Below are 22641 nucleotides of genomic sequence, written 5' to 3' on the forward strand. Positions count from 1 at the left end.
GGCATTTAATACCTGATAAATTGTCAAACATGGATATGTGTCAAATGTTGAAAATGTATGCAACCTGAAGGCATTTTTTATCACCTCTGGTGGACATGTGAGAAAGCGAAGACTATTGGAATCAGATATGTGTTTTACATCAGAGAATTCTTTAACTGAATGTATAACTGATGTCAGAGGTTTTTCTTTTAGGTTTGATGGATAAAAATAAGAAAAGAACATGGTACTTTGTTCTTATGTAAGACAACAGCAGCAAGGCTTCTCTTATGCACAGGGACGGAAGGACTCATACCACAATAGAAGAAAGGTGAAATTAATGTACTTAGTGGAGATGACAAAGACTGCTTTGATTAAAGAAAATACTTTTTTATGTAGCTTCATTTCTACTTGAAAACCACTCTTGGATTTTGGGGTTGAAACTGAAAAAAAAAGCCCCCTAATCTTAGGTACCGATGATTAGACTTCTTTATGATGATTCAAGTTACAAGTCAGGAGTTACTTTTTTATATACCTTTTTCCTCTGTCTGCACATCTCAATTTTGCTTTTTCCCTAGCCTCCTCACTTTTTAATTCTTTTCTCTTTGCTCTTTGTATATTTTTTTCTGAAATTTAGTAAAGTTTTGGTTAAAAAGCTGATCTTCAATTCAATGATTGCCTATACTTACTAATTACTGGATTTCAGACTGTTGTTATTGGAATGTACATTTGAATGCCTCAAAGATATATTTTTAGAATTCCATGATACTGGAATGCTAAATTTCAGGATGAGCCCAAGCACATTCCTAGTGTTATTTTAAGGGTGAAAGCAGGTGACTATGACTATCTATTAGTGGCCTGATTTCCTGCTTGCAGGAACATAAAGATCACCTATTGGCCATGATGTGTTTTTACACTTAAAAAAAAAAAGATCACAGAAATGAAAACCTTGTTACCAAACCTAACTCTTTGTTATGGAACTAGATAAGGTGAAGAGAGGGCTAGGTATGCAGGGACTTGAAACTTCAAGTAACTAAAAGTCATAGTCCAAAATCCTAAGCAGCAAAAACCAAACAAATGTTGTAATACTTTTATCAGATTTCATTACCTACTTGTACACACTCTTTGTAAGAGTCACTGATAAAATATGACAAAAATAAGAAAAAATGCTACAAAGATTAGACCAAACTATCCTTTGTGATAGCCAGGTGTGGGATGCTACCAGTTCTGCCCGCCTCTATAGAATCGGCAGCTCTGAAGAGCAGCAGACACAGAAGTGGTTCTGTGTTTGCTACTGTTTGGCCCAACCGCCCACCTAGGCTCTTACCTGTCCTTTATTTCCTGCTTTTTCAACCTCAGCTGCTTTGCACAGCACAGCTGAGGTTGAAAAAGGAGTAAAAAAGTGGTTTTTCAAATGCTGCTCACCCACAAGCAGCGCTTATCATTTGTCCGGGCAGCACAGCTTACGGTGTATTACATGTGCGCGCAGCAAAAGGTAATTACCGAACCAGTAGTAATGCTGGTTGAATCCTACCCCTGGTGATAGCTTAATTATTCTTTCTCTCAGGAGGATTACAGTACTTCTTTGTTGCTGTGACTTTATCCACCAAAGTCAAGTTTATTTTCTTCTTAAACATTAGCTAGATTTGTTACCCCCTTATTAATACCTTCAAAAAATTAAATCAAATATGGTAGAGTCCATTCAACTTTATTTAGAAAAAAAATAAAATTCTGTCTACAGAACACTAAAGCTGGGAAAACACACAAAAGCCCATCATTGAACAACAAAATTAGATTTCACATTTACTCATGCAAGCTGTCAGGAATTTTTATACAATTCTGATGGGAATGAATGCAGCATAGGTTTCCATTATTTGGTTGCATGAAAACAATACAGAAAAGCCTTGACATTAAAAATAAATTAAACACTTTACAAAAGATATGTTAAATAATTTAGTAAGTATGATTTAAATTTGCAAAACATACATTTTTACACCATTGTCAGAATCCTAAAAGCCTAGACAGTAAGTTTACTGCAACAAAATAAGGCAATATATGGGAAATGATTCTCACAGTATATTATATATACATTTTGGAAATAAGAGCTTGTCATGGAGTTTCTAGGTACAATTTGAGACACTTGGATTTTTTTCCTTTTTAAAAAAAAAGTTAAAATGCCAACTTTGCTGGGAAATATGAAGACTATCTTCTCTATTTCCAAATAACATGGATATTAAAGTGTCTTGAATATTGAAACCAGGCCATCTATAAAACTTTCATTTAAAAAACACTTAGTAATTATCACTAACTGCAGCATATTAACTATTGCTTAAAATGCATTTCTTTTCACTACTTAAAATAAAAAGTTAAATTCATTCTGATTCCAAAAAATCTCTGTCTGCAATTTTAGTAAGTTTTAGGAATGATAGGTTTAACCAAAATACAACACGAAGTTTAAAAATTGTTTTCATAATAAAAATTGGTAGGGAACACAGCAATGGATTCAATTAACATGGGATATGTTGGTTAAATCATGGTCTTTACGCAAACACACCTGAACTACAATGATTGATGAACCCAAGAACAATTCTTTTTTGTAACTCTGGAAATAAAATTCTGGGTTTTATCATACATATGCTAATTACAGCGTTTTATGACAAACTCCTCACTACAAGATACAGAGCTTGAAATAAGACGATGAGAAATAGTTTTTTGTTAGACTAACTTGTGATTGTTTTATAGTTTCTTTCCATGCCCCTCATCTAGGGCTACTAAGGGTCTTATCTACATTTGACTTTTATCAAGCATTTGATAAAGTATGCTTATGTCATACTTCTACCTACCACCTTCGGGACATCTTAACAAAGAGAGAACGCAAAATACACTAAGCAAAAGAGAGTATCAGAGAAGCAGCTACATCATCTCATTCGCTCAGTGGCCTGATGGTAATGGTGACTAGGCCCAAGTAGTTCATTTTCACAACTTGATATTGTTTTTCCCTTCCTTCCCTCCTTCTTTCTAAAATGCCAAAGACTAGGATGAATCGGCAGATGAGTTATTAAGAAATAGTAGAGCAGCAGCAGCATCTACCAGTGTCGCTGCCTCCTTGAGTGTACCCACTTCTCTTTGGGTCACTTGTGGAGAAAGAAATCCAAGGCAGAATTTAGGGTAGCCAAATAAAGAACTGCCCTTCTGCAGGGAACTTTCTCCTGTCCAAAGGGAAATGCTAAAGTCATAAGGAGGTATGGATATGTTTTTGCACTCCCTTCAGGAAGCTCCAGGCCCTAATCCTTCCTGCTGTGCTACCTATATCTTGCTACACATTTCTCCCAGAAAGTAGAAAGAAAGCAGAAAAAGCGAGGAGAGAGAATAGAAGAGACTGCTGCTTACAGTGTTTTTTTTCTCCCCTGGTTATTGGCTAATACTTCAGGTAACTGTTATTTCATTATTTAGGACCCTTAACTGTTTAGTACATAAAAGTAACTCCAAGGATCAATTCCAGTACCGCTGCAAGTTTTCTGTTTTAACAGTTGAATGTGATTTAGTACAAACAGGGAACAGGACTCATGTGCTTACACACACAAACACACACTCCTTTCCTCTGGCTAAATTGTCTGAATTGGGGCTTGCTAGGCTAATTTTAATACTCTTTGTTTATAACCCAGAGTTCAAACCTTGGAAATAAGGGGAGCTGCAGTCTAACCCATCTGGAAGGCGAAAAGCTGCTTTAAACTAACCAGAATTTCTTTCCACAGCTTTGTATCTCTCTTTCTCATTCTCCTAAACTCCTATTAAAAGAAGTTCCAGGTGTTACTGTAAAAGCAGCTGCTTGGGCACATGTTGCACAACCCAAAACTGAATTCTGCTTTGTCACAAAGTAGTCCAGTACAATTCAAAGAGTACGACTGAGTAATAAGAGTTCTAGATTGTTGCTTTTCTATTTAGCTAAGGTACCACTAGTTCTGTCCTGTATCAAATTGGCCTCCATCATACCAAGGATAAAAATACTGTAGAGCCAAGCTGATCTAACTTTCCCATGGCATGGGCGCACAAAGCTATGATGTTCTCAGCCTTATGTTTCATGAGAAGTTCTAGTTGTGGTTAAGTAATTGAGGCACTCCTTTTATAATTTATTTTCAAGTAACCCAGAGGCTGTGGCTGAAGAGTAGAGGAGCTGCTTTATACAATACCCCAATGTTCCAGGTTGATTCCCTGGAATCTCCAGTAAAACTGACAAGGACACCTGCCTGACACAACAAGGAATGCTGCCAGTCCATGTTGGTAACACTGAATAAGATGGAGAACATTTTGAATTAATAAAGGCAGCTTTCTAGATTCCTCTCCACTTGTCCCCTATGCACAAAATACACAGCAAAGGTGGTAAGAGATGTGAATCATCATCACTTGTAGAAATAAGGCTTGTGTTCAAATATTTGGCAAAACCTTTGGAAATAGATCAATTAATGCATGTCAATCATGTGACCAACGACTGACCAAGAGGGATACTTCCTGCATCTCAAACGTGTCCCAAAGTATTAATTTTTAAGGAAAATTAACATAAAGTGTTAACATAACATAATTAGTAAGGTGTTTACCAAGAAGAATGCTTGCTTGCAAGCTTTCCTACTGATTTCCGATTAACCATTTAGAATATAAAGTATATTATTTCGAGTAAGAACACATATTGTGCTGCAATGCATTCTACAACATACTTAAAAGGAGGTCACTTCTGAACTGAGGAAGGATCTGTTTCCCCAAAACAGAAGGTTTGCAATGCAAAAGCTTAGTTACTTTTAATTTACAACAGGCATAAATAAGTTGAGGCTACTGTGTAACATGCATATGACAAGGATGGGGTGGGGGAGGCAGAAGGGGAAGTATCAAAGAAGTATGAACATTCATTGTGTTTTATCAAAATTCTATACTTAAAAGTAAAGCTAGATTTAGTATAGCTCATTAGAATGGAAGTGAAAGGTGTTACTTTTAATGGCAGATTACTTTATAGTCATAATCCCTATCTACTTCTTAAAATTCTACCATCCATACAGCATTAATTTCCATTTAAGAACAAAAATATTAAATCCTAAAAGGAGGCTGACTCTTTAGAAAGCTAATTCTAAATTATGTAATTTACCTAGTAAAACATATATTGAATTCAGCATTTAAATTATAAATATACTATCTACAAAACAATTAATTAGTATTTAGGAGAGTGGTCATTCAACTGGTTCTAAGTAAAATCTTTTTTTAAAAAAAACCAAACACTTAACTTTAAAGAACAGTGTAATAGAAGTACACTCACATTAAAATTTAGCATGTTGCTGTTCAATCTTTCAATGGGCATGATTCTTTCCCTTTTAATACATCTATCTATTCCAAGAAAGAATATTGCAAAACAAAAAACAACAAAAAACACCTACAGTTGATACTAGCAATGTTTTGGTGTATGTTTTGGAGATGATCACCTCAAATTACATCATGCTAAACCTGAAACATTTAATTGCACCCTACAAACCAAATCCAAAACACATAAGGAACACTGATCAAATGCAGTTCGATTTTATATGCATTGTCAAATTATAAGGTTTTATAATGCTTGGTGTTGGCAAAACACTAAATTTGCCAATCCTAAGCATTATAAAGAATTTGCAAATGGTCATAAAACAATCTTACTATTGAAGATATAAGGAGCAGTACAGTGAAAAGGACCAACACAGTACTCTCAATTCATTTAATCAGTGAGATTCAAAAAGACTGTGCAATCAATCCACGCTACAACCTTATAACAAATCAACGGGATCACTCGTTATATTCTGAAATGGATAAAAAGAGTGATCGGGTTTTTATACAATCTTGTGTTTTTCATGGAATGCTTAAAAAGGCAATATAAAAATGAGAACTAATTCAAGGAATGTAAGGGGAAAAACTGGTCCATTAATGCTCTAATTCAGTAGTTTAATGAGGGATGATCATTTGAGAAACTTTACCCAACCGTACCTTAATGGAATACTCTTAATTTTTTTTATTAGCTCCAACAGCACGCTACAAATATGATCTGGTTTAAGAAATAAAAACTGTCTCCTTAGCAGCCAACATTCTGTTATTTTAAGAGATTGAGTTTATCAATCAATCAATCAATCTATCCCCTAAGGACTCTGGGACTATGTTAGAACTGAAAATAAAATGAGGAAAAAAGAAAAAATGCAATATCATGGGTGAATTTTGTTTGAAAACTGCCAATATTCAAAGCCAGGAAAAGCTCAATATGTCATTGAAACTCCAAAAGGAACCTTAAGGCACTCATGTGACTGTTGGGATTTAAGAGCCACTACACTCAGAATTTCTCAAGGAGAGAAAAAAAAGAAATGTCCCTCCTCTCGGTTTACCAAACATTTTTTTCTCTCCTCAAAAAGCTGAGTGTTCCTTTATCTTTTCAGGAGAAATCTCTATCGCTCTCAACTAAGAAAGCTCTTGCAATAGTGCTAAATGAGGTTGCTAACAGCATGAATTCACATGAACAATGGCAGAATTTTGTAACATTGCAATGGCATTTTTGTAAAAGCACTATTCTTACAAATGCAATTACATAATGCAAAAATAAAAATAGAAATTGTCTAACATAAAAATTGCCAATGAATTCATTTATGGGACTTATTCCAAACCTATGATGTTACCATGATGTAAACCTGTTGAATTAAAAAACATTGTATGATAAATCATTTTTAGTAGTGCCAAAAATGTCTCTTCACAACACAAAAGGCAGACAATAACTGTTCACTTCTATTGTTTCAAAACTCAAAATGAAAAACAATAGCTTTTTACTTTCCTGGTATGAATTGGGAATTAATCATACTTTGTAAAATAGACTGGGATTAAAATAATCAAGTATAATGTATCTATGATGAGTTGTTTTACTGAAGTTGTATTTTCTGACTTCCTCAAACCAGTGAGGTACATACAAATTTCTGGATGTTGCCCTATGCTATAAAGAGATTATTTCCAAGTTCTAAAAACCAAAAATATTTTAGGTGATTGCTATAAAGTACAAACCAATTATTAACACATTGAAATATAATTATAGACAAATGATTTTTTTAAAAAAACCCACCTAAACCAACCAAACTTCCAAGAATGCTGGAATTGTTTTCATATAGATATTGCTGTGTCAAATATTCATGTGCCAAAATAGTGTATCATCTTGATCAAGTAAAATAAGCAGTACCTAAAACTCAAAATGAATTCTAGTCAGTGGTAGATTCCCTTCTAGAAAATTTTAATTCATGGATTGGGTAACTGCATATTCCTTCAGGATACAATAATTACGTCCTTGTGCATAGAAAGTTTCTTTTCTGAGATTATTCTTTTTTGCTGAGGTCTTATGGTAAGCTTTGTTGCAGCAGTCTATTAAATATGCCACTATTGTAAACTTTACCATTGTATCCGAAGTGCTGTACAGTAAGTATAGGAGTTTATCTCAAGGCCACACTGTTGCACCACTGGAACAGTTTACTAGGGTGCAATGAACACTGGAACTGTTGACTCTGCAGTTCAACCTCTATAGCTGCCACAATGGTTTAAGGACACAACCTAGTCCCAACTTAATATTCTTAGTCAATAGAGGTTCCATGAGATCAACTCACTTTCTTAGAGTTGGGAAGTCACATCAAAAGGCATCTTATTAAGATCTGCCTTTCCAGCCTTTGCCACACCACTGCTGCTTTGATTTCAGTCGTATCTGCTGGCACTGTTTACAGCAGTAATTTTGAGATACATGGGTTTGTTTTTTTTACTGTCATTCTTTGAAACTGAGAAAGTAATGTCTGGTTTATGCCACTGGTAGTTATACACACATTCTTGATTGTTCAATTCATTAAATCAATTGTACAAAACCGTTTCTGATGTTTTTACGTTTAATGTTTGGAAACTTAACACTGATGCCTGAATAAGTATTTCAACATGTTGTAAATACTTGCATTGAAACACAATACCTTGCATCAAAGATCCTTTCTTCATTCATGGCTAAAATCAGTTTTAGAGTTGACTGGAAATCTAAATGAACTCTTGAACACAAGGCCACGCCAAACCTTGTGCAATTACATACATCCCAATTGCTTAAGAATAGTTGTGAAGCAAAACAGGGTTAGTATTGAAGGATCTAGACAGTTAAGATTATGCCTTTGAGTTTAAGACACATGCTGAATATTAAATGTCTATTATGGCATTTCCCAGCTGGATGCCCCTTATTTGTGTATTGCAACCAGCATAATTAACCGCTATACCAGCTGACAAATTAGAAGGGGCACCAAGTTGGAGAATGTTGATGAAATGGATTAGAGAATGCCGTATCAACTCCCCTACTAAGTGCTTCTTTATAAGAACACCCAGATGTCAACAATGAGATAGTTTTATCCTCCAGTGAAAGACATTTATAGAAAGATTGCAGCCCTTCTGCTCTTCCAGTTGATATAAAAACAATACGTAATAATGCCAGAAAGGTAGAGAACCATTCAGTATTGTGGTGATTTGAGCTTCAGCTGAAATTTGGCAATCCAAGAAGGGCACCAACTGCTCCAAAGTACCCCTGCGTTTAAAAGAAGATTTTACACTATTCAGATTTTGACACATTCATTATATTTAATAATTTTGAAAAAATATACAGAAGTATGAGCAAAATCATTTTTCCTTTCCCTTATATAAATATTTGGGACATTTGTGACTTCTTTATCCTCTGCACACTAACTTTCTGTCAAGATTACAACTATTAAGTCTTAAAAAGAATTAACCTGCTTTAGTCAAAGAACTGTATGAAAGTACCAATGGACATTATCTTCCCTTTAAAACTCTTCTGTATATATCTATAGCTACTTTCATCTTTTTTTCCTACCAGAGATAATGTCTTAAGGAAAGAAATATAAAAAATTGCCCAGGACTTCCTTGATGGGCTATGCAAGAAATTCTGTCTGGAAACCTCCTTACTCTCAATTCTAAATTCTTTCCAACCTGTTTGGATATAGTTTAGAGGCTATCATGATGGTGACCGAGCTCAGTTTACTGCTCAATTTAAGAAATTGCATATAAGATTACATGAAAATCAACTCTGTGCACACTATTTCTCTGTGAGATGTTGTGCTTTACAGGGCTTATAAGGTTGCATCCACTCAGTTTTCATTTTGAAAGAAGTCACTAGAAGACAATCTCTGAGTCTTTTCTTTTCAACCTATATTTTCTCAAGCAACTGAAACATATTTTAATATAAGCCAATCACTTTGAATACTATTAAGGTTATCATTCTGGAAGTCCCTCAAAACCTTGTAGGGTCACCAGAGCCTCCAGCATCTAGGGAACTAGAGACATTCTTAAATGGCTCTGTAGTGGTGGTGAATATTTTTACTCTGAGGTCTATATATTTTAAAATGCTAATAATATTTTCATTCTTAATAATGACACTTTATATGTTTTGGCATCTGCTTTTATGTTTTTGTTGTGTTATTCAATTGGTGCACACTGCCAGAATCACTTTTTGATAAAAGGGTGAGCATAAAAGTGTGATAAATAAATGAGTTCAATTGTGACTGGGTTGCATCCAACAAGATTTTGAAGAGTATGATTCCAAAAAACTAATATAGTACACAGGTGAAGATTACGGACTGGCACTTTAGAGATCCAGATCCTAGGCTCACTGGTTAACTTTTGATCCGTCATTTGGTTCAACCTTTCTTAAATGGCTGTTGGGGGGGTGGGGGAGGGGAATGGGAGGGTGTAAGCAGTGAGCTCCTGAAGAAAAGATGGGAGATAGATCTATCAAATAAATAAATACATGTTCCCAAACATACTGCTAATAGAGAAGTTTACTAAAACTTTGGAATGAACACTGCTGTTCTCTTCAGAAGTGTCTTTCCCCCAATATAAAAATAACTACAGGATGCTGAACATTCGATATGTAAGTAAAGATATGTAAAAAAAGGATATGATTGATGCATACCTCATGTTCAAGGAACAAAGCTTTCAACTGGCCTTTGGACCAGTAATCCAGTGCATAAGCCAAAAGCTTCATTGATAAAGTATTCACACGTAGAAAGTTACCAACAAAGACAACTCGGTTTATTTTCTAAAGGAAAAAAAAGCAATAGATATTTCTATTCTTGAACATAATCAAAAGCAATTCAAATTTTCTCTCTGAAGTGGAAGAAAAAAATTAAACTACAATTTCCAGTAACTATTCTCTCTGGATTTATTCATAGATAAATGTGCACAGTCCCAAAGTTTATGTGTTATATTCAGTAGAATTATTTTATTTTACATACTAGAATTATATAATGCCTTTTGCCAGGTGTTGTTCCAGGACAGCCTACATTTTATTTAATTGTAGTGATTTATCACTTTATACACATAACAACCCATTTAAAGCACATGCAGACCCGTCAGTGAGTTGGACACAGATACTTTCTTATTTGAATAAAAGCAGTATTTTCCTTCTCAGAAGTCTTTTAATCCCGTTGAGAGAAATTGAGATTTCTGTCAATTCTCCATCTCCCTCTATTCCCAGACTCTCTTCTATAAGTTGTCCCAAATCTCCACAGTAGATCTGCAGTTAGTATAACGGGTTGCAGGGAAGCTGAACCATGTAAATCTTTTGATACTTTCATATACTCTCTGAATAGAACTCAGCTCAGGGAATGCTTTTTCCTAGTAAAAATACAGTTTGGATCCAATTTGAATCAGTATGAATATGAGAAAAATATCACTTCCTACTTAAATTGTTCTGGAATTTGTCCAGAAAAGAAGAGATATTGTTGTGGGGAACAGTATTTCATACAGCCAAGACATTTTAATTTGCTCAAACCTCTGAATAAATCTTTGAGTCACTTTTAATTTGAAATTGCTTTATAAATTTTGGTTGCATTTTATTAAGTGTAACTATACCCACAATGGAAGACCAAAATAAACTTTGGGCAATGACATCAGATGGTTTTCACATATCTCTATAATCTTAATCCTCCATACACAAAAATACTATGGGCCATTCCTCAAATTCTTATGTATTAGGTTTAATACAATTCAACCATTGTTTACAGTGAAGCAGTACTTAGTGTCTTCATAGCCCTGTACAATGCTGCTTGATCCATATGCAACAAGGCAGCACTGTAAAGAAGCCAAAGACAGCAAGAAATATTCCCAATGAGCAACTAATTCCCTCTCCTATTGGACACAATTGGTTATGTTAAAGTTTTCCATGAATAAAAAACAGACGCAGAAATTCAGAGAGCAGCGCTTCAGAAAGCAGCAAACGTAGAAGTGTGTTCATCACACAAATTTCCTGAGGAAAGTATACTAGACAAAAACAATTGATTTACAGGACTTATATGGCTGCCTATCTCATACAATGACCCTTGATGGCCCACAACAATCCATAAAACAGTTTAAAACTAAGACATCTTTCTCCCCAAGCACTAGACCCGTGATGGCAAACCTACGGCATGCGTACCACCTGAGCCATTTGTGCCGGCATGCGAGCTGCAGGCAAACTTACCTCACTGTGCATGTGCACGCCTCACAGCTGATTTTTGACCGGTTTGAGGCCTTTTTCGGCCTCCCAAAAACAGGAAGTGATGAAACGGGGCTCGATTTCGGCCTACAAAGCTTATAGAAGTCTGCAGAAGCCTTCCTCAAGCCTTTGGGAGGCCAAAAAAGGCCTCAAACCGGCCGAAAATCAGCTGTGAGGCGCAGTGCAGATAAGGGGGTGGCGGGATGGCTGGGTGGGTGATTGCCCGTGCATGCGTAGGGGATGTGGGGGGGCGCATTGCCTTCTGGGTGCTGACACGTGAGTGCGAGCATGCAAATGTGCGCACAAGTTTTGGCACAGGAGCCCAAAAAGGTTAGCCATACTGCACTAGACCAAACATCATAATTAATATGTAGTTAGCTAATATAGTTAAATGGACTATTGCAATAAGCTGTACATGGGGCTGTCCTTGAAAATCATTTGGAAGCTACAACAGTCCAGAATGAAATGGAACAGGCAATGGTGGCATGCTGACACCACTGCTCTACAAGCTGCACTGGCTTCAATCGGCTTCTGAAGGAAATACAAGATCTGCATTATCACCTATAAAACCCTTAATGGCATAGGGACTGGCTGACGGAATGCCTATCTCAATTGTTTCTTTCCACTGGTGAGATCAGGCAAAATGGAAGTATTCTTGGTTTTTTGATAGAAGTGTCACCTATCAGAACCCAGAAAGCATCCCTTCTCTTGAGGCAGGAGCTGCTCAAGTGAAGAGCATCCACCCAGAGGCCTGTGTGGCTCCCATTTGGGTAACATTCAGAAAATAAGTCACTGAAAATTTCACTTTCTTCAAAGCTATGAAAAGAGTTGTGGTTGATCTTTGTGGGACATTTTTTTTTGTTAAAGAGTGTTTGCCTTCTGGATACTATTTTTTAATTAATTAAGCAACTCAAGAGTCATTTTGAATGGGATAATCTCTAAATTGTATGACACACAGCCAGATTTAAGCGCCGACCAACATTAGGATTACTTTGGAGTATTTAAATTCAACAAAAGAAAAATCTTGAATAGAAATTATAATAAGAAGGAACTTGCTTGCCCTTAACCAAAGAATTGTTCCAATCTGCGTTTAAGACAACACAAAATTTCCACTTCCTTCCCCTAACGCTATTTACCTCATTTACAGCACACATTCGTGCTATAGATCCAATGTTATTGGTGATAGTAACCAAGGTTGCTCTAGCCAGGTCTTCTTTGCTGACAGATTCCCGTTTCTCTTTGTAGATCATATTCCCAAAGCTAGGGGGGAAAAATTACAATGTTGATGTTCATCAAAAAGTGTATAATATCTCTCTCCATCTGTGATAAGATGTACTTCTTTATAAAAGCTGCTTACAAAGCTTGAAAGGACTTGTGTCATGCTCTGTAAGCAATAATAACTGCTCAACAACCTTGGAACTTGAGGCTCAATACAGTTAAGCCAGATGGTGCACTGCCAGAGATCATTATCTCTTTTGATGGATAGAAGCTTTTGTGAAAATCTGAAAAAACAGGTTAGGGACAGATTCTCAAGGAGAAAATCTATACGGTTGCTAAGTGTTGGCACATAATCAAATAATTAGAAAACAGAAAGCACCGGTGTACTTATAAAAATAAACTTGAAAAATTCCCCAATTACAACTGATACTGATCTATATTCTTCCAGTTACACTCTGGTACCTGTAGAAATGATTTCGATTTTGGAAATTTGATCCTTCTTTGGGATTAAATGTCAGAATAAGAAGATCTAAGTCTAGTCTATTAGAAGGATTGTAGGAAGAAAAGGCTGGAAACATCCCATGGTCATTAAATGCTTTTAGTATTTAGATATAAGTAGCAGACCTTATTTTGTGCCCAGGCTTCCAAATCACCCTTATTGATGAATCAATTTAATTTTCTACTTAGTTTTGCTTTTCCCCTCTGGAAGTAGCAGGAAATTGTGTGACAATGAATGTATGCAGGCATTCTTCATTTAAGAGAAAGAAGAACCAGGTGTAGTCAAATATACGGTACATTTTACACTGTTAACTACTCTGTGAGGAAAAAAAAATATTACCGTGTATCAAATCAAAGAAGAGCTATTGTATCTTCTGAAATCAAAAGCTTCTCTGTTTTGGAAATTGTAAAAAGCATATTTATCAGGCAGTACTGAAGATTAAGTAGTAGAAACATGAACAGGAAGCAGTTCTTTGAATTTAATTCTTCAGGACCAGATTAATTGCATCCTTGGACACTGAAGCAATTAACTGATAGTCTGGCAAAATGCTTTTCAACTGTATGATTCTTATATTTACTGCCAAGCAGTCACCTACCTATCATTGTTATCTAAGGGAAAAAAACTAATGCAGTATAAATGAGCTAATTCTGTCTTTTTTTTTGTCAAGGAAAAAAATAGATTGTCAAAGTAGATATTGAACGGAAATCAAACATAATTGTCAATGGAAAAGAACATTATTCTGAGCAACAAAGCCTTTGTTAAGCTATAAATCAATCTTCTGTTTTCTAAGAAAACACAGCTGAAAACCTCTTCAATTATATTATTATGACTATGATTTCAAACATATTTCAAGATACCAAGATATACCTATTTTATTGTTTAACTGACATTCTGGGGACTCTTCAACTAAAATGCATATTTAAATAAATTTCAGTGGGCAAGGACTACTTGCAGGTTTGACGAGAGAAGTCAGTTTACAAGACTTTAATGGGAACTGTTGGTGCAAGGAAATTAATTACAATTTTAATCAGATAACTCTATGGGTTATGATTTGATATATGCCAGCAAGTTGGTTTCAACTTGTAGTGATCACATAGGCAGATTTTCTCCATGACAATTTGACTTCTAATCTGTTACAAGTCTCCCAGTGGTAGTAATCTTCATCACTATAATTCAATCTATCCACCGTAACAGAATAACAGAGTTGGAATGAACCTTGGAGGTCTTCTAGTCCAACCCCCTGTTCAAGTAGGAGTTCCTATACAATTCTGGACAAATGGCTGTCCAACCTCTTCTTAAAAATCTCCAGTGATAGAGCACCCACAACTTTTGGAGGCAAGTTATTCCATTGATTAATTGTTCTGTCAGGAAATTTCTCCTTAGTTCTAGTTCTCTCCTTGGTAAGTTCCCAGGTTATTTTTTGTCCTGTCTTTAGGTGCTTTGGAGAACAGTTTGACACCCCCCCCCCCTCTTTTTGCTACTAAAGAACCTTACTACCAATTGTCCTTTTCTTCTTTTTCCTTCCACCTTCTAGTGCTTTTCTTAGAAACTATGGGGCATGAGGAAGTAAACTTCACTTAAATGTCTTACTCAATTTTATTCTACAAATCTGTATTAAATATTAAAATATATAATCTAATGAGTGGAGAGTACTATTAAAGCTAGTCTTTCCATGCCACCAACATACTTTACATTTCAAAAATTATTACTGTTCTGTATTTCTCAGATATTTATAAATTAATAATATAATGTAATGCAGTGGAAATATTACTAATGTATCACTTGTCATGAATTCAGGATCTGTGTTACTCTGCAATACCTACCTAGATGCCACTGCCCATCCTGGTAAGCCAAACCGTTCATAGTCTCCCCCATAAATATCCCGGACTAGCTTATCTGCTTGTGTGCTGTTGCCTTTGGATGCCATTTCTAGAGCTTCTTCAAAACTTTCACATCCGGTCAGTAAACTGCACAAACCAAGAAAGGTCCCACCACCTAGACTGAACATGGAACATTTGTAAAATTATACCTCTTAACTAATGCAATGATGATCATGTCTTTCCTATTTAAAATTAGGAAAGAGGTATATAGAAAAACATTTGTAAAGACATAAAGCAGGAAGTGTATTTAATGAACCAACATATAATAAATACTTTAATTTCTACTATAGTCTGCCACTCCATAGGGTACTTTATGAACATTATTCTGAATGTAACAAGTACAGCTTAAGACGTCTATCTGGAAACCAATTCACTGCAAGTCTTTTAAGATGCTTATCTATATGTGACTAAAGGTAGTCAAACTCGCACCACAAATAAATTACTGCAGCTATTACCAAAGGACTGATCATCAGCAATCGGGGCTTACTTAATCTTAATTATTTTCTTTCCTTTGATTTTTTTTTACTTATGATGATTTAAAAACCATTTATCTAATAATTATCAGTCCATAATATTCTCAAAAACAAACCTGAGATGGCCATTCAATATATTTCATAAATACATAAGTATAAAAACTCATACTGTAAAATCAAAAGATATTTTGAAAAAAACATATATGAAAGATGGTTGAGAAAGCACAATATTATCAACTTGGCATGCATATATATGTGTATGTACCTTGTTCCAGTCACTCTCTTGTAGTTGTCTTTGGAATGAACTGCTAAAATACTGACTCCTGAGCCAATGTTTACAACCAGCAAAGGGTATGGATCATCTAGGTTAAAAGGCATCTTTTGGCATCTTTCAGGTTCTGATGCATTTTCAAAATAGTAGCATTCTGCCTGCCCATTAAAACTGACAGAATCTATATACAACAAGCCTTTGACGAGACAATCAAGTTCATCCAATTTGTGCAGCTGGAGGTCTCCAATCTCCAAAAAGAAGAGGAAATACTGATCAGCATAACATGTTCCTGAACAAAACTTAAGAGGCTACAAGGCACCTGACCTTTCGTTCTAGTCCAGGGGTGTCAAACTGGCAGCCAGTGGACCGGATGCATCATGTGCAGGCCACGCCCACTCCAGCTCCGCAAATGGGAAAAACATTGCAAAACATCACTTGACAGCAACGTGATTCGGCGAGTTTGATACCCGTGTTCTAGACCCTCTTTCTAGCATTGTTGCAAAATTTAAATCAACTACAATGCTCCATTTATACCAAATGAGATCTTGTCATCTTCCAGAAGTTGAACTACAATTATAGCTCTGGTAAAGGTAATACTGGAAGCTATAGTTCTAAAGCCAGTTTGGGCTAGTGGTTAAGGTGCTGGCCTAGAAATCAGGTGACTGTAAATTCTAGTCCTGCTGTAGGCATGAAAGACAGTCAGTCATTCTCTCAGCCCAACTCACCTCATAAACGAGTTGTGGGGAAAATAGGATAAAGCAATATTATTTATATTCATCACTTTTTGAGTTATTTATAAAAATAGGCAGGATGAAAATACTTTTAAATTTTTTTTGGAGAGCCTGACCGATAGATTTGGTATATTGATATATTACAGAGCAACACGATATATTCACTATCAAAATATGGATGTCAAGTTTCAGTTCCACTGTATCAGTAATACTATCCTGACCACACCTAAACCTTTTATTAAAATGTTATAATCACTTTTTCTTTTAAAAAAAAAAGACTTTAGATTGCTGCAGCTGTTGAAAGTTATATTGCAACATACTGGAGCAGAGGGTTGTATACGTAATATGCAGTGCATGACAATTGCTAAGATACATTATATAAGCATATGCCACTCAGCTCACATGCCCAGCAAGTATATGAATTTGTCTGATTGCCTTCCTACTTTGCATGTAATAATTGGAACTGATGGCTAATAAAGAAAAAGACAAAAGGAAACTGCCAGAACAGGGCAAGCCCAATATACCCACATACTACAAATCCCATCTACGTCACTGTATCTTAAATTTGTTTGCTGTAAGACTTAAAATAACAATCAGGGGAAATCTTGCCAGCTCCTTTGTGCAGGATTGCAAAAAAAAAACAAGGAGTTATTTAGGAAGTTATTCCTCTCTACATGCAGACAGTAATTCTTCAACAATCAAATTCCAAAGTACAAATCCAGAGATCTAATTTGCCCTTATCAAACCTGCGCCTTATCAAAAAGAAGTGATTGCGCTGATAGCGCAGTGGTTAAAGGGCAGCACTGTAGGGAAACTCTGCCCATAGTCTGGAGTTCAATACTGATAGGGCTCAAAGTTGACTCAACCTTCCATCCTTCTGAGGTTGGTAAAATAAGGACCCAGATTTTTGGGAGCAATGCACAAATAATGATGATACTGTAAACTGCCCAAAGTGCTGTAAAGATTATGGGGAGGTATATAAGTCTAAATGCTAATTGCCACATTAATGACTTTATCACCACAGACAATCAGTATACACACTCTGTCTATCAGAGTGAGAGAACTTGCAACTAAACTACCTACTGTGCGAAAATCTTCTTCAAATTTATAAGCACCACCGCCAGTGGCACAAAGCACCGTATGTAGCGTGGAAAAGTTTTTATTTCTTCCCATTTGAATAAAAGTAGGCAAGTCATGTGTTGGGAATCTGATAAAGTGCAAATTTCCCTTTCGTCCAAAGAGTATCAAGTCTTTAAGTTCAAGGTGGACATCTCGAATACCAGTGGACCCATAGGCCACATTTGATGTTAAATATTTGCGAATACTCTTTAGACTTTCAACCTCTTCTTGCTCTTCTTCTGCAGTAATATCTATAGGTTCAAAATATGCAAGTTTCACTAGCGTTCCACCAATGTCCATTCCAAACCATGGAAAAGCTGTGGAGACAGAGAGAGAGAGAGACAGAGAGAGAGGGAGGGAGGGAGGGAGGAAGGGGGAGGGGAAAGAGAGAGAACGCTTTATTGTTAGAAATACCAAATACTATTTTATTTGCCAGGCTTCTTTATTCTTTTAAACAATTAATGGAAATTGCTTGGTGTTGATAAAAGCTTTCATAAGAGCAGAAGACAAGTTCACTTCTATGTATTTCTATTGATTCCCATATATCATAAAGATTTTGTTACACAATATATATTTTTTTAAAATTGTTATTTCCAATGGCATGGTCAAGTGTGCATATGTAAATATGTGTGTATGTGCACAATCCTAAGAACAAAAACACTTGTTTTTTTTTCAAAAGCAGCTATTTAAATTACTCAGAAATCAGTGAGTTGAAGCTAGGGCCAACCACAATACTTTCAGAATGGTTTAAACATTTGAAAACATTAGATGACAATGGTTGGGTATAGATTTGATATTGTTTTAAAATAGTACTTTGCTAAATAGGGTGATTCATTTGAAGAGTCTGTAAATCAGCATTTCCCAAATTGTGAGACATATACCTCACTTGCGGAAGTGGAAACAGAGTCCAAGGGAGGTATAAAGCATCTTTTAGTTGCACACAGTTACAAGAAATTCACCCTTCTCTAGTTCATGTATATTTAGTTTGGGGTATTAATTTTTAGGGGAGATGTGGAATTCCTGCTTTAAAGCTTTTTACATTGGTTGCTTCATAAATTGTAATCAAGATGTTGTAATCCATACTTGAAACAAATATTGGAACATAAGTCACCTGTTTATAACTTTTTATTATTGTACAATAAAGTTAAATGAACTAAGAAAACTTTGAACATTCTTTCTGCCAACCGAACAGTAATAATTTTCAGCCTAAAAAAAAAGAACAACCACATATTTGAAGTTGGATTTTATGGATTTGTTGGGAAACATGAGTTTGATTGAATTATTCTAAACATGATTATGAGTGGCAAATTAGCTCTTTTAGTTTCAGAAAACTTTCTTTTGGCACATTTTTATTTGAAGATCTTAAATCTTCCAGAGTATATATTTTTGTTTTTATGAAAGCAGAATTTTCTTTAACACAATTTCAGAGAGACATTTCTTTCACAGGCCTGCATTTCAAGGGATCGGTGTTAATTTTAATCATTAGGAAGGGAAAGCAGTAACCTTGAAAGCAGTAACCATCAAGATTTTGTTCCCAGACCTCAGATAGAGAAGGCACACTGTAACCAAGGAGTACTATTCCATAATAGGTGAGGTATATTTTAATACAAAAGTTGTCTTGTTAAAACAACTTTTTACTAGCTGATTATGTATGTACAGCAGATTTTTCAGTCATCTTGTACACATTGTTCCAATAAATCAGAAAGCATTTTATCCCTGCAAATGTGAAGAATATATTGCACTGCACACAAAACTGAGGAATACAATTACACACACACATATAATCTTCTACAAATGTCAAAGTGCTAAATTAACCACTTCCCCTTTTTTGGTACTTTAGGTATTAATACTGCATTCCAGCTATAGAAATAAAAAATACAAGTAGCATATTCTCAAATTTTTTAAAAATGTTTAGGTATAGGGCATGTTCTTATTAAGTTACCAAATGCAACACTTTGTCAGAACTTAAATAGTCTTGTAAAAACATTATCATGCCAAGACAAACAGCAAGAGACATGTCACTTTTACAGGTATTCAGAAAAAGCGAAGTTTTACTTAGGAAATTGTATTTCCCCTTGATCATTTCCGCTATTCTGGCATTTAGTGCTGTACACTATAGGGAAGTATATAAACCTAAATACTATTGCTATTGTAAACATTTGTAACATACATAATCAATTCCTCTCCACCCAGAATTTAGTTTCCTACATCCGTGCAACTACTCAAAAGAAAACAATATTGATTTTTCAGAAAATGCACTATTACAATTGATGGATTGAAGGACACAGCTTAATTTACGTTTTGACTTTAAAAAAAAACACGACTCCCCACCCCCACAGTACTAAGTTACATAAGACTCAATGGGACTTACTTTCAAGAATGCATGTATGCATTGGGTGCTTAACTACTGGTAATTGCCTATGCTACACACACACACACACTTTCACAACCCATACAGATAGAAGCAGGAAAACCCTATAGAAAAGCTACGTGGTGGAAACACCCACAGATACCCGTTTCTTTTTCCAAAGCAAAGCAAAACAAAACCCAAACCCAAACCCAAAAAGGGATGTCTCCAAAAGAAAGAAAGGATCTTACATGGTTTTTTGGCATCTTTGATCTTCATATCTCCGCCGCTGCCCTTGCGTGGGCAACTCCGCTCGGGCGCAGCCTTCTCGATGTTACTGGAGGAGGAGGAGGAGGAGAAGCTCCGGAGCTAATGGAGGCACGAGCGCGCCGGCTTCGCGGCTTGTGGTTTCGTCGCGTGCCGGCAGGTGCGGCGGCGGGAGGGTGGGGGAAGAATGGAGGTGGCACGCGCACGCGCGCACGCGCCGGCCTGACAGCACCAACCGCTCAAGGAGAGGCGCTGGGACCGGAGGGAGGCGGCGGAGAAGGAGGCAGAGGCGGAGGCAGCCCAGGTCGGGCTAGGCTGGGGAGAGAGGCCGGGGTACAACGTTAAAGGCACAACGCCTTTAACGCCCGAGTGGCAGCGCTTCTTTAAGTCGCGCCGTCCTTCCGGAGCCGAGCGTGAAGAAGGCAGGATTGCCCCACCGAGCCGGCCCCACCCACGCATACGGCCCCGCCCGCCTTCCCGATCCTCCCTCGAGGGCCGCCTGCTCACATCGATGGCGGCGGGAAGGGCCTCCGGCTGAGTAAATCCCCGGCTCCGAGTCACCCAGGCCGACGGTCAGCCGCTGGATGCCGCAACGCCGCCTCCCTGCGCCTCCGCCTCCTCCTCCTCCCTGCCTCCCTGCCTCCCCCGCCTCCGCCCCAAGGCAGCAGAGGCGCAAGGGCCGACGGGAAGTGAGCGCGGCTCCGTTTGCCGCTCCTACAACTCCCAGAGTGCACTGCGCGATTCCATCGCCTTCCCCCCAGCGTTCTGCGGGCCAGAAGCATGCAGGGAAGCGTAGTAGCGCGGCGGTCCGAAGAAGACCGTCTAGCTTGCCATTTCCCGTCTTGCAAAGCAGCGATGCTTTCCCCCCACCTCCCCGCGCAGCCTGGCGGCGAGATCCACCCCCTCACCCCATAAGAAACAAGCCAATGGCGAGCAACGGCTCTCCTTGCTCCACCCTCCCAGGTGTTGATCCGGGGCGGAGGGAGAAGAAAAGCTTGTAGTATTCGCCCGAGATAGATTAGAATTAGAATTCTTTATTGGCGGAAGGGAGAAGGGGTTAAAGTGCATCTGGTCATTCTGGGGAAGAACGGAGGGGCTATCGTGCCCAGTTTCTCCTAGCTTGGACTGAGAAAGCTCTTTAAATGCACGAAGAAGGGCTAAAAAAAGAACCTAGAAGTTACACTCTTGCGCAAAGCACGGCTGGAAAATGCGACCGCGACTTGCAACTGTTTTTTTGTCAAGCGGAATTTCCATTCAGCCCAGTGGAAATTGTGTAAAACCAAAAATCAGCACGAGGGCAGAATGACACATAATTTTGAGAGAGGTAGCTAAGTTGTGTAAGACTATTGAGGGAAAGCTGCTATTTAAAGGCAATTATTGCACCACCTCACATAGACCGGAAAAGCACACCATATTAATAGTTGGATGCTTCATAAATGGGCTTTGGATTGTAGAAGGAAAGGTAGTGTGTGATGTAAGTACCAGAACATAGCAATAACTGTAAATTGCACAAGTTGAATATTTGAACTACTTGTCAGTTTGCTTGCAATTGGCCAATTGAATCCTCTTGCAGTGTACACATATACATCCGAATTAGACTTGTGTTGTTTCTCACTGTTATATATGTGGGTCTTTGCACAATTTATTTATTATGTTATGTTTTATGTAGTGCATATTGGAGGTGGTGACCATTGAGAGCTGTATGCAAGGAAAATTCATTTTAATGTATGAAGATTAGTGTACATTCAAAGTGACGATAAAATTATTATAAGTCTTAAGAAGCATGTATCCTGTTCAACCTACCAAGATAACAGAACAACAGTTGGGACTTTGAATGTCTTCTTATCCAATCCTTAAGCAGGAAGACTTTATACTGTTACAGATAAATGGCTGTCCAATCTCTTTAAAATCTCCAGTGATAGAGTGCCCATAACTTCTGAAGGCAAGATGAACAAACAGCAAAAATGTATGCAATTTGCATTTTATTACAATGTTGCCCTTTTTAGATTTCTTCAAAAATTATATATTTTAATTACTTCAAAAAAGTTTTGACCTTCCTCTGTTCTGCTATCTTAATAGTGACCTTTTATCTGCTTCCATATTCTGCATCAGCTTATACAATCAGGAGTTTGAGCATCAAATTGTTATTTTGTGGACTCTTTATTCTATTATTTTGAAAGACAACCACTATATTTCATTTTCCATTTGCCTGAAAAATATTCTCAAAAATTATTTCGGAATATTGGAATTAGAATAAAAATACTAATGCATTTTCAAATTTCTCAGTAACTTTTGATACAATAGACCATAACATC

General features: G+C 37.0%; 2 protein-coding genes across 2 annotated transcripts in view; one reads left to right on the top strand and one right to left on the bottom strand.

Annotated features, from left to right (window-relative positions):
• Window positions 1–22641, top strand: part of LOC148126801 (uncharacterized) — a 183895-nt gene that overhangs the window by 39720 nt on the left and 121534 nt on the right. The window lies entirely within an intron of this gene.
• Window positions 1669–21212, bottom strand: LOC113447611 (pantothenate kinase 3). Its single transcript, XM_026717892.2, has 7 exons — window positions 20311–21212; window positions 17677–18029; window positions 15857–16110; window positions 15062–15238; window positions 12658–12781; window positions 9959–10084; window positions 1669–8557 (listed from the first exon to the last, which is right to left on the bottom strand). The coding sequence occupies exons 1-7, from the start codon at window positions 20336–20338 to the stop codon at window positions 8507–8509; spliced, it is 1113 nt and encodes a 370-aa protein (XP_026573677.1). The 5' UTR covers window positions 20339–21212; the 3' UTR covers window positions 1669–8506.

The sequence above is a fragment of the Pseudonaja textilis genome, chromosome 2 (assembly GCF_049901715.1).
Source record: "Pseudonaja textilis isolate UNSWEBS1 chromosome 2, rPseTex1.2, whole genome shotgun sequence".
Classification (NCBI taxonomy): Eukaryota; Metazoa; Chordata; class Lepidosauria; order Squamata; family Elapidae; genus Pseudonaja; species Pseudonaja textilis.